The sequence below is a fragment of the Sinocyclocheilus rhinocerous genome, unplaced genomic scaffold, assembly GCF_001515625.1.
Source record: "Sinocyclocheilus rhinocerous isolate Xijiao unplaced genomic scaffold, SAMN03320098_v1.1 scaffold609, whole genome shotgun sequence".
In the NCBI taxonomy this organism is placed as follows: Eukaryota; Metazoa; Chordata; class Actinopteri; order Cypriniformes; family Cyprinidae; genus Sinocyclocheilus; species Sinocyclocheilus rhinocerous.
The window spans coordinates 213392-226252 of record NW_015664988.1 but is presented as its reverse complement, the minus strand read 5'-3'; the positions used below and the strand labels follow the sequence as shown (position 1 = coordinate 226252).

At 39.2% G+C, this 12861-nt stretch overlaps 1 protein-coding gene across 1 annotated transcript in view; it reads left to right on the top strand.

Annotated features, from left to right (window-relative positions):
- LOC107730553 (cysteine-rich motor neuron 1 protein-like) overlaps positions 1-12861 on the top strand; it is a 58872-nt gene that overhangs the window by 4754 nt on the left and 41257 nt on the right. The window contains 1 exon segment of the mRNA XM_016541406.1: positions 1005-1126. Coding sequence (XP_016396892.1) covers positions 1005-1126 — 122 coding nt within the window.

Here is a 12861-nt window from a genome sequence, read left to right as displayed (position 1 = left end):
TGGCCAATCAGAGCACACCTCGCTTTTCAGACCGATGAGCTTTGTAAAAATCAACACGTTTCAAAAAGGCGGGGCATAGAGGAGAAACAATAATGTACAGTATGTGGAAAATAATGTTTTTTTAACTTTAAACCACATAAACACATTTCATTACACCAAATACACAAAATAATGTTCTTTTTAGCAGCATCATATGACCCCTTTAGTAGCCCTACTGTTAGACCTACCTGAAAAACTAAAAAGCTATTTATTTCATTTGTAGGCCTATCGTTATTTTTTATTTGTGCTATCATTAGTAATTTCTTTATTTGTTGTTATTTAATTACTGACTGCTTACTTGTCATTTTTATTCAATTGAAAGTTTTAAATCAAGCTATCTCGTGCTACTGTGACAAAATTACCCCACTGTAAAATAAAAGCTGTCAAGGCTATTTTATTCACTTAAACATCGGATGAAGTGATTATTTTCTCTTTAGGACAGAGGATGCCAATGTATTTTTCGATGAGTCCGCTATGTTAGCAACAATAATGTTACCTGCTTGAGGGAAAGGGTTGCCAGGTTTTCATAACAAAACCCGCCTAATCGCTACTCAAAACTAGCCCAAACTATCCACGTTTCAAGGGGGTCCCCCGGTAAAATTATAAAAAATATCTGTATGACAGTATATTCTGCAGTTCTTCCCTGTTGTACCGAATATCTATACTTTTCAAAGTATCATTTCGAAGTTAGAAATTCAACTATTGTGACTAAATTAATTTTGTAGGGTGCCACTAATTTGTTAAAATTTCCAAAGGGTGCTGCGACTAAAAAAAGGTTGGGAAACACTGTCTCAGAGTATTAATATTGTATTATTTCAGCACAGAAAGTTAATAAACTTCACAGTGACAGAAGAGAGTGTTTTGTTGTTATGAATTAGGTATGACAGGCCCCCCACCAGGATCACTCTTACTCTCTCTCTCTCTCTCTCTCTCTCTCTCTCTGTTTCTCTCCTTATTTTACTCAGATGTGAGTGTTTGCCTGGCCTCTGCACCTTCCCACAGTGCTCAGCGGGGACTTCCCCACAGGTCGTGTCCCGTGGTGATGGAACACCTGGGAGGTGCTGTGATGTGTTTGAGTGCGTCAACGGTAGGTTCTGTATTATGTGTGTCTTAATTAGTGTTTGTGTAGGTGCTTTGGGAAGGTCATCTAGTCAGTGGGCAGAACCCTGTCGCTGCTGCCATAGTGACTAGCCATTAGCTCAGACAGAACATTACCCAAAACACACGACAGGAAATGCACACTTTTACTACATCAGTTTATCTTCTTTTAAAATCAATTTGCAGTGTTTTTAATGTTAATTGGTTGGAATTTTAATTCATTTTACATTTAATGGTTTAAAAACCCAAAAGGGCATAGCTTTTTTATTCTTGTTCCCCAAATAACTCTTTCTGTGTCTCTGCAAGGCTTAAGTGAATGTTGGCTGAGTATTGTAGTTAGAGCTACATTAACAGCAAATTTCTGATCATTTAAGAAAATAGCTTTAGATATGTTAAATTATATTATGATAAATTAGCATATTTAAGATTTAATACCTTTTTGTACTTATATCTTCAAGTTAATATTATTCAATTTTATATTTTTTTAGTTGTTATTTATACTGTATTATTAAATTCTTTAAGTTAGGTTGCGTATTCTTTGCTCTCTTTTTTTTTGGAGAGCAAACACTCAAAATATAGAAGCACAATCTGGAAAATATATTTATCTGTGCCCTTTTCAAACTAAATAACAAGAGTGTTACACTTCAAGTTTAATTCACACCTATTTTTAAGACAGCTTGTGTAGAAATGGTGGTACCAAAAAAAGAGGATTACAATTTAAGTATATGTTTGTGTGTGAGAAGTGTGGAAGGAAAATGGAACCTCTCAACGCGAGAGACACTCGTATGAGCGGACGATATAAGGTTGCCAGGTTTTCATAACAAAACCCGCCTAATCGCTACTCAAAACTAGCCCAAACTATCCACGTTTCAAGGGGGTCCCCCGGTAAAATCACGTTCCGGGGGCTAAAATACACGTTATTGGGGTTGCTTCAACCCGCGGACATGAAAAACAGCCCGCAACAAAAGTGATAAAGTAGCCACAGGAAAACCGCGGACTTGGCAACACTGTGACAGATAGTAATGTCTACAACGGACACGGGTGCTGTCTCGGCGCGACCACAACAGCTTTAAGTTGTCTAATTTTTACACTAATAGTAGTAAGCCATTCCTCTGTGTATACATATCCTTACAAGTACAATTTTAGCTGTATTATTTGTGTCCCCTTCAAAAATTGCTCTTGAGAAATTTTGTTTATTGCCCCCCCCTACTGTTAGACGAAATTTACACCCCTGTTTATAGGTAATATTTTCGTTGGCAAAATCGAGCAAAAACAGACAATATTGTAGCCTATCTAAAATATAACACAACATTTACTTCTTTTTTTTAAGATTTACTGAGCTGTTGTATAAAATCACATTTACAGTCGTGCTATTTGGGACACAAACAGCATTCGTGTGATAGCCTATTGCTCTTGCTGCTAGTGTGATATCACTTATCATATGACATAAACACTGTTGCCAACTCAAATAAGCAACCGCAGCTTCAAAAACAATCATTATTTTATTATTTATCATCAATATTATTTATTATCAATTATTTATTACCAATAAATGAGCCTGCAGCATATTAAACTGAAACCACTCTTTTATTTGAAGAGAAAAAAACAAGTTATTTTACAAAAATCAGCAAAATGCAACAAAGCAGGATGCACGCACTATCCACTCCGATCACCTGTGAGCAGAAAAGGGTTGGTGAGATGGAAAATGAGAAAAAGACAAGAGCTTTAAAGGGGAGCTGTAACATAGCCAGATATTTATAGCCTAATAAAATATATTCAAACTAAATGTATATACTGCTAGTATTAGTATAGGCCTACTTTTTTATTATTATATATTTTTTTATTATTATTATTATTATTATTATTATTATTATTATAGCCCATGATACAATTAATACATAACAAAATCATTGCTTGTCAGATTTTCCTAACAAGCAACAATAGTTTTTTTTAAATAAGCCCTAAAATAAATCCTTTTCCATCTCACCAAGCCTATTCTGATAGGACATTAATGATAATAAATAATCATATATATACATATATACACACAAAAAATACATTGTTATTCAAAAGTGATATCGCTTTTTGAAAGCTGAGTTGTGCCTCTTGTGCACAGCCGTACACAAACATACACACTACACAGTGCTCCCTAACTAATAAAGCCTGCGTTGAGAGTTGGGACAGAAAGAGAGAGCTTAAACCCCATAGTCACTGTGGGCAGAGCTGTGTGCAGGTGGTGGAGAACTCTTTCAGATGAAGAGACTTCAGGCGACAGGTGGACAAAAGTCACAGGAAATCAGCACCAAATCAAAGCTGGAAACATCAGCGAGCACCAGGCCGTATGTCGCGCGTTGGGCTTTTTCCATATTCGTGGATAGACAACCACCGAGAGGAAGACAACAGAATCAAGGCTCCATCCAAACACAAAGGCTCAAGAGTGGTGCTTTGAATAAAGGGCCTCATGAAAACCCCTATAGTTGTTTATTTCCTTCCTGCTTCACCTATAGCCAGGCCTAAGGCACACAATAGATGAAAGACGAACCAACAAAGGGAAAGCGAGTGCGACCCAAGGACTCGCTTTTCCATATTTGTCATTTAGCAAGTCACCTTCCTTCCAAGCATGTATGTATATAAACAAGCTAGCATTAATAGCGGTGTGGTGTGAGGTGCCAGGTTGTGTGTCGTCTTCACAGCGGGCGGTGAAATTAGCCTTAGGCTGATTTGAGAACAAAGCGCTGAGGCGGGAAAGCAGTGCGGGGAGCATCAAAGCTCCGAACAGAAATACAGGCTAATTGAACATCTGGCCACCGGTGGCTGTGCACAGTGTAGAGGCTGATCTCATATTCCACAGCTGAGGGGGTGAGGGAGAACATGAAGGAGCGACAAAAAGAGAAAATGAACTCATCCCCTTGGATGGACAGAAACTGATTAATATTCAAAAGATATCACACGGACGTCGTTAGATGAGTGACCTTCTCGAGACTGTCGTGGCATGAACAAATTGACGCAACAGATGAATACACTGCAGACGGATGCGAGAAAACCACAAACGGTCACGTCAGCCGATGCTGAAATTCTTCTGTTTCTTTCTTCTGTAGAACAAAATGACAAAATGTTTAATAGTCTATTAGTATATCTTTTTGGAATGGCAGTGAGTGGAGACTAAAGCTTTTTAACTTAAAAAAAAAAGCAAAACACCATGAAAGTATCATAAATAGAGACAATAACATTGTGTGATGAACATACCGGAATTTAAAGGGATATGTGGCCCAAAAAAATTAAAATTCTGTCATGATTTCGTCATTAATTCAGTCACCCACATGATTTCCAAACCTGTAGGACTTTCTTCTGTGGAATATATTTTATGAAATGTCTCCTCAAATGTTACCTACATTCTTCAAAATATAAGGAAGTCATACAGGTTTGGAACAACCTATTAGGGTGAATAAATTATGACAGAATTTGCTTTTTTGGGGGGGGGGGCAAAGTTGTAGCCAGAATCAGAATCAGAAAGAGCTTTATTGCCAGGTATGTTTACACATAAGAGGAATTTGTTATGGTGACAGAAGCTTCCACAGCACAAATAGAATTACAGTGACAAGACAGATAATAAAAATATAATAAGTAATAGGAAATAGCAATATACAACAGTTTTTTGAAGAAAAACACAATATACAAAATAAACAATAGATGGTATTTGTGTGTACATGTGTGTTATGTACAAATGCAAGTAAATGTAAATAAGAACTATAGTGTGTTAAATAAATAAATGTATAAATAGTGTTGTGTATTACATTTTTATTGTAAAGTTAACTGTTCATGAGATGGATTGCCTGAGTGAAGAAACTGTTCTTATGCCTGGTCGTTCTGGTACTCAGTGCTCTGTAGCCAGTTTCAAAGAGGAAATGGCCTGGGTGTGGGGGGTCCAGAATGATTTTGCCAGCCCTTTTACTCTTTTACCCTTTACTCTTGGAGCGTGGGGAGGGTTGTACCAGTGATTCACTCAACAGTCCGTTCTATCCGTTGTAGCCTTCTGAGGTAAGTTTTGGTAGCTGAGCTGAACCAGACAGTTATAGAAGTGCAGAGGACAGATTCAATGACTGCAGAGTAGAACTGTATCAGCAGCTCTTGTGGCTGGTTGAACTTCCTCAGTTGGAGAAGGAAGTACAGCCTCTGCTGGACCTTTTTGACAATGGAGTCTATGTGGAACTCCCACTTCAGGTCCTGTGAGATGGTGGTGCCCAGGAATATGAATGACTCCACTGTTGCTACAGTGCTGTTCATGATGGTGAGTGCGGGGAGTGCAGGGGGGTTTCTCCTGAAGTCCACTATCATCTCCACTGTTTTGAGCATGTTCAGCTCCAGGTTGTTGTGACTGCACCAGACAGCCAGCTCTTTAACCTCCTGTCTGTAAGCAGACCCGTCACCATCCTGTATGAGGCCAATAAGTGTGGTGTCGTCTGCAAACTTGAGGAGCTTGACAGTGGGGTCCTTTGTAGTGCAGTCATTGGAGGGTGAAGAGCAGTGGGGAGAGAGCACATCCCTGGGGGGCGCCAGTGCTGATCATACGGGTGCTGGATGAGAATTTTCCCAGCCTTACTAGCTGGGCACAGAGAGCTAGGTTTATTTGGACTGGAGGAGGTTTGGGATGATAGTGTTGAAGGCCGAGCTGAAGTCCACAAACCGGATCCTCACGTAAGTCCCTGGTTTGTCCAGATGTTGTAGGATATAATGCAGTCCCATGTCGACTGCATCATCCACAGACCTGTTTGCTCGTTAAGAAGACTTTAGTGATGTCATTCAGGTGGACCAGCACCAGTCTTTCAAATGACTTCATGACCACAGACGTTAAAACAACAGGTCTGTAATCATTTAGTCCTGTAATTTTGTGTTTCTTTGGGATGGGAATGTTGGTGGAGCGTTTGAAGCAGGAAGGGACTTTGCACAGCTCCAGTGATCTGTTAAAAATTTGTGTGAAGAAGGGCCAGCTGGTCAGCACAGGATTTCAGACAGGCTAGTGTAACACCGCCTGGGCCTGGTGCTTTTCTTGTCTTCTGTTTCCGGAAGACCTGACGCACATCATCTTCACTGATCTGGAGTGCGGGGGGGTGTCCACGGAGAGAGGGTCATAATGGGTGTGGGGTGTGAGACAGGGTTTTTCAAACCTGCAAGAGAACTCTTTCAAATCGACAGCCAGTTGTTGATTCAACATGGTTCTGGGGGATGGTGTCTTGTAGTTGATGTTTTTCAGTCCTATCCACACTAAAGCAGGGTTACTGGCTGAAAACTGGATTCTCAGCTTTTCGGAGTAGTTTCTCTTAGCCACTCTGAACTCCTTTTTCAGCCTGTTTTTACAGGACTCTGTCCCCATTCCTGTAAGCATCTTCTTTGGCCTGACGGAGCTGTCTGAGTTTTGCAGTGAACCACGGTTTGTCGTTGTTTTTAGTTAAATGTGTCCTGGTAGGGATGCACATATCCTCACAGAAAGTTATGTACGATGTTACAGTGTCTATGAGCTAGTCCAGATCGTTGGCAGCAGCTTCAGGACATGTAATGTGCTGTCTGTATTTTGGCAGTTCACGAGAGAGATTTTCTTTATTAAAGTCACCTAGAATGATTATAACATAGTCTGGCTGTTGTTGTTCTGTGTCTGTGATCTGATTAGCCAGCGGTTGCAGCGCTGCATTCACACATGCTTGCTGAAGAATGTAGACACTTACGAGGATGAATGAGGAAAACTCCCGAAGTGAGTAGAATGGCTTACAGTTGATGAAAAGCACTTCTAGATCGGGACAGTATAGTACTGTAATAGTATAGTATAGTATTGTATATAATATTGTAATAGTATTGTATAGTATTGTAATTGTATATAATATTTTAAAAGTGTTGTATAGTATTGTAATTCACTGATAATATTCCCCTCCAGTGACCTTTTAAGTGAAGGATCATTGAATCTCTAAGTTAAACTTGAAAACCAATTGAAGTCCAATTCATGAACAAATCATTCAAATGAATAAAGTTTCTTGTGAACTGGATTAAATGACTTACTGTATTAAAAAAATCCAACTCAAAAGAATGATTCGTTCACAAATTGGACACCGTTACTGTTCTCATGAATGTGCCTATAGAGAGCATTTTTAGTGAATAATTAGATTTCTCTGGCCTGTTTCTTCTGGCAAAGCTATTGTATGACTTCAGAAATGTTCGAATATAGTCCACAAGTCATAATAACCATAATTTTGGAGTGCAACAGCCCAAGTCCTCATTTACTTTCATTATGCTTTAATATAATGAGTGGCCAGGATATTCTTTAATTTTTTTTTAAGTCATACGGGATTGGAACGACATGAGGGTGAATAGATAATGACAGAATATTCATTTTGTGGTGAACTATCCCTTTAATTTGATTTATATAATGCTGGGCTGCTGGAAACGGTCTCTATGAATCTTTAATCTTTTAATTTCACTTTTATCCTCTGTATTGTGTGATAAGATTTATTAAATGCGGCATGCCTTAATGAGGATTTGACGCTTATTAAATTCAGTTTATATTGTGTTTATTTGAAGTTTTTACCTGTAGATGTGTCACATTGGCACTTCATGGACATATTGCAAGCTGGTCATTAGCTGGTCCAAGATGGTCTAGATTAGTTTTGTGTAGCCAGATGTTTGACTGTCAGCATAAACTCTGAACTGATCCGGATACCTGTTATTAACGTTTAATAGACCTAAAGTGTAAATTGTCAAAGTACTTTTAAGCTTTTGTTTTTCATTCAGTATTATTCCTAAAACCATCTTGACCACCTTAATCTGTTAATCTGTTTTTCAGCAGGGCAGTGTAAATACAGGAAAAGTTATCTACATGAAGAATCAAAACTTTGAAGCTTCCGATGAATATTTGAGTAGATCAACCGTGCCATTTCTAAACAAATTCACAGCTTGATGATTCTAAAAACAGCAGATGTCAGACAGACAGAATGCCATCTTTCTCTGCCAGTCGCTCGCTCACTCACTCACTCCCCAAGGCGCCCGCACACACACTTCCAAAGGCAAGTGTTTAGGATGGGAAGGGAGTGAGCATTCTCAGACAGTGTTTGTGCACCACATTTCTCTCTCAGACAGTGATGTCACCCTTTTGGGGAGTAGATAAGAAGAAGGTGTGATTAGTGAGTGTATGTGTGCATCTAATCTAGAACATTCCCACACTGAGCTAATCGCAACTCCTTTCCGAAAGCTTAAAAACGTGAACTGACTTTGACCACACCAAGGATTTTCACAGTTTTATGCATCTCGTAATGTACCAAGCAAATGTGTCGCTAAAGATAGTTTAGCTTTTTTGTTATGCTTCTCCACGACTTGCACATTTATATTACGGTGTTTGGCACTAACTTTGTTTACTCATTTAATTCGCAGCTTTTTTCACATGTCGCTTTAAAGTCCACTGTTTTCTCCATAGAATTAGAATGTGTTGATCAACAAGTGAATATGCGAACATGTTGTTTGACTGCAGCAAAACAGCAGCCACTCTGACACATTTGCGCATGGTAGATTTGCTTTGTCATTAGCGATATTTTTAGTTCCATAATTAGCTTTGTGCATCTTCACACATGAACTGGCGTACCTGTCAGTCCCCATTCATACAGCCCCACTGCTACAAGCCCCATCATTACGTTAATGTTTACCCAGAGAGCGGTTGTCATGGAGAAGGGCATGATTGGCGGTTTGCACGAGCTGTTCAACCTAGGGATAGAAGGGCGATGTATTAGAGGTTATGAGTGCTGATTTTGATCCTCTTCTCGACGACAAGAAAGTGTTCTGGAGAAGCTTGATTGTGTTGTCAACGTTTAAGCGGTTAGCATTAGGATAAGCTCTGTACAAAGAAGCATGTTGTTCTGCCTCAAATGACGTATGGAAGAACAATGCACACTCTTTCATAGGACAAGTGTGGATTAGGACACATGTCACTCTGAAGGAAATGCTTAAACTGCTTTTCATTCTTTCAGGAGATTAAAAGTCTTGAAAACCACATTTTTACCAGTCATCCAGTAAATGACATAACATTTCACGAGTTTAACCACTAACGTAAACATAACACTGTGGCCCAGCGAGAAGCACGGGCGTCTCTTTTTCTCTTTTCAGAGAAAGCGTTGTCGTAAGAGGAAAGTCATTTAAGTTAGGGCTCGAATAGGAGTCACCGAGGGGCCATTCACATAACATGTGCGCTGTGAATCCTACGATGATTGACGGGCCCCGTAGGCACTATGCCCTCCCTTTTATACTCAGCTCTTATTTATGTCTGCTCCAACACAGCAGCCGCTATCTTTCACTGATAAAAAATAGGAAAACATGCACACAAAGGCGCCGTCTTTTTTGTTTTGTTTTGTATCTCGACAACTTAGCCTTGATTTGCAGGTGTTGTGCGGTTGTAGTGATTTACATGTCCAGAGCAGTGGCGGGTCTTGGCAGCACAAGGCACAACTGTGGAGCGGCGCGTTATCACATTATTTAGTCTGCCTCTCAGCAGCTGCAGCCAAAACAAGCTAGCCTGCAGCATGAGGGAGGGCTGAAAAACACCGGGAGGCAGCTCCTGTTGGACTGTAGGACAGGAAGAGAAAAGAGATGCTGGACTGAGTCCTTCTAGAGAGGCGTTCTCCTACCTAACAAAGAAAAAAAAAGCATCTCAAGCATCTGAGAGGATGATAACCGCAATATCCTCGGCCTTCAAAATCTATTTCTTCTTCGTGGTTCAGATTGTTTTCTTCTATTATTTAGTCTGCCTCTCAGCAGCTGCAGCCAAAACAAGCTAGCCTGCAGCATGAGGGAGGGCTGAAAAACACCGGGAGGCAGCTCCTGTTGGACTGTAGGACAGGAAGAGAAAAGAGATGCTGGACTGAGTCCTTCTAGAGAGGCGTTCTTACACCTAACAAAGAAAAAAAAAGCATCTCAAGCATCTGAGGATGATAACCGCAATATCCTCGGCCTTCAAAATCTATTTCTTCTTCGTGGTTCAGATTGTTTTCTTCTCTTTCCTTAGTGTGAAACTAACCTCGCATATGAATGCGTCTACTTCCCTACTGTGTAGTAGGTGAAAAACAGTATGTGAAATGAATATTCTGTCCAAATTCACAGTATTCATAAAAGAGTACACTCTTAAAACTAAAGGTTCTTTATTGGCATCTATGGTTCCATGAAAAACCTTATTGTCCATGAAACTTATTGTCCATTCCACAAAAGGTTCTTTAGATTTTTAAAAGGTTTAAAAATGTAAAATATTTAGATTTTTTAAATGTTTTCTTGTGTTTTATGATCTGCTTACACTCAAGCGACGGTTAGGTTTAGAGGTTGATGTTGGGGTGGACCTTCAATTTTTTTCTAAAAATAATACAAATCATATTCTATGAATTCATACAAAATTAACATTTTGTAAAATAGTTACATTTTCCCATGAAATTTGTTCTACTAGAGAGCATTTGATTATTGCCTTACTTCCTCGGTTGCAAGGCTTTGTGTGCAAAATAATGTGACTTAACCTACATTGCTACTTGTTAGAAAAGGTAGCATATTACTAAAGTTACAACATTTTGAAAACAGCTGTAGTGGCTGTAGTTTTATTTTGTTTATTTATTTTACACCACAACATTACTCTAAATAGGCTTTGTACTCTAAACAATGCAAATCTCCCACCTGTAGTATTTACTGAAACTGCAGTCGGTTGTTCAGAAATCATAAATGGTTATGACACCACCACAACCATTAGCATATTAGCATGCTAACACTTATTCAGCATTAAGCAGTTTGGCCCACCCTGATGAGTGGCACTGTGAATTAGGTCTCATTTCACATGCAAAGAGCAGGTTGGCCAATAATAACAGAGGTCATTTGCATATAGAAATCTTATATATACAGAAGCAAAAAAAAAAAAATTGTTTAAAGGTGCTGCTATTTTGCTAGCTTCCACCATTTTGCTGCTATTTACCACACACCCTTTATGCAGAGCCCTCCACAGATGTCCTACCAAAAGATGTCATATCAAAAGATATCAACAACCCCAGCACACAAAATAGATCACAGGTTAGTTTTCTGGCCAAAAAGCTTGGGCCGCCCCACCTTGACTCGTATTGCTGTTTACAGAGCCACTGGCAGTCACAGAGACAGGCATGATTGCTCAAGACGTACCAATTTCATTGGTATCAATAAGGTAGTAGGGCAGTACCGTATTGTCCCGAATATAAGACGATATTTTTTTCTTGGAAATACATCTGAAAAAACACGGTCGTCTTATATTCAGGGTCTAGACTTTGACATGTCAATAATACACCCACAACACTAGGTGGCGCCAAATACGCATAAAACGAGTGTGCCATGAAATACATAATGTAATGCGTGTTGTAAAGATCGCGAAAAAGTGTATATTTTTTTTAATGTGATTGTTGGTACATTTTACCAGTTTTTACCATACTTTCAAAACAAAAATTAAAATAGGAAAAATATGCAATATGAAAATAATTAAAGACAAAATGTGTTTTACTGAGAAAAAACAAGATTTGGTTTTTAAAAAGCCTTTTTCCAAAAGGTACATCTGGAAAAAGGGGGGGTCGTCTTATAATCAGGGTCGTCTTATATTCAGGCCAATACGGTAATTTATGTGTAGAATTCCAAAATATAGCACTTTTAATTGTAAAGGACTGAAATGAGGAGGAAATGGTCATATAAAACTAAATTACAACAGTTTTTGGTGCATGGAACCTAAATTAACGATATAAGTGGACTTCAGGGGGAAATATAATATGCTACTATACAATATGGCTCCTTTAAAAACCCAACGAGTTTGTGGTGCCTGGATCGAAGTTGATAGCCTGCCGGTGATTCTTTTGTTATGTTACATTTAGTGCACACTAGTCCGTGTTTAACCATGACCTCAAGCAGGAGGAATCTGCACAAGTACAAGTTTGCGACTGGAGGTGGGAGATTATGTAAATCCTCCATGTTAAGGTTAGCAGTTTTTGAATGGTAATAGATGGTGTTATTTTAGGTTGCACTTCAGTGATCTGTTCGGGAACTGTGAGACTGAGATGTGGAGGTGTTTTAATCTCCAGATGGAGAATTTCATTACTGCCTCTTCACAATCCTGTCAAACTCTTAGAGTTAAATATAGATGGGCTCTTTTTCCTCCTGCTTCAGATGGCCTTTGTGTAATAAGAAAGAAAGACTATGTGTGTGTGTGTGTGTGTGTGTGTGTGCGTGTGTGTGCCCGATGCTATTTCTCTATTTTCAGAAAGCCATATGAGAACACAGGTAGTAGCCATTCTTAATTTGTATCCATACAGATGTGTGGAGGGTTGGGCAGTCATATAGATTACATAGTTGACTTCTGTCACTTACCTCATCTCGAACAGACCCTGCTAGTGCCGTCATACACTCTAACAATTCAGGTGGGGCCAGTTAACAGCTGCTGGCCTTAAGGCCTCAGAGGGGAGGGGACCTGTTGGATCTTGAGGCAGAGAAAACTAGGCTTTGGCGTCTCAGGGTAGTGTTTCCATGGTTACCATTCTCTTCCAATAATTTACACTGAGGTGTGGTGTTTCAGGACAAGAGAAAGAATCTCCTCCACTCCGAATTTTTTATTAAATGATGCTTATATACAATGCTGTACATTTATTAAAATATCAGCAAGATGGAATCTTCAGACCTTATTTCCATGTTCTGCACTGATTTTTGGAGGAA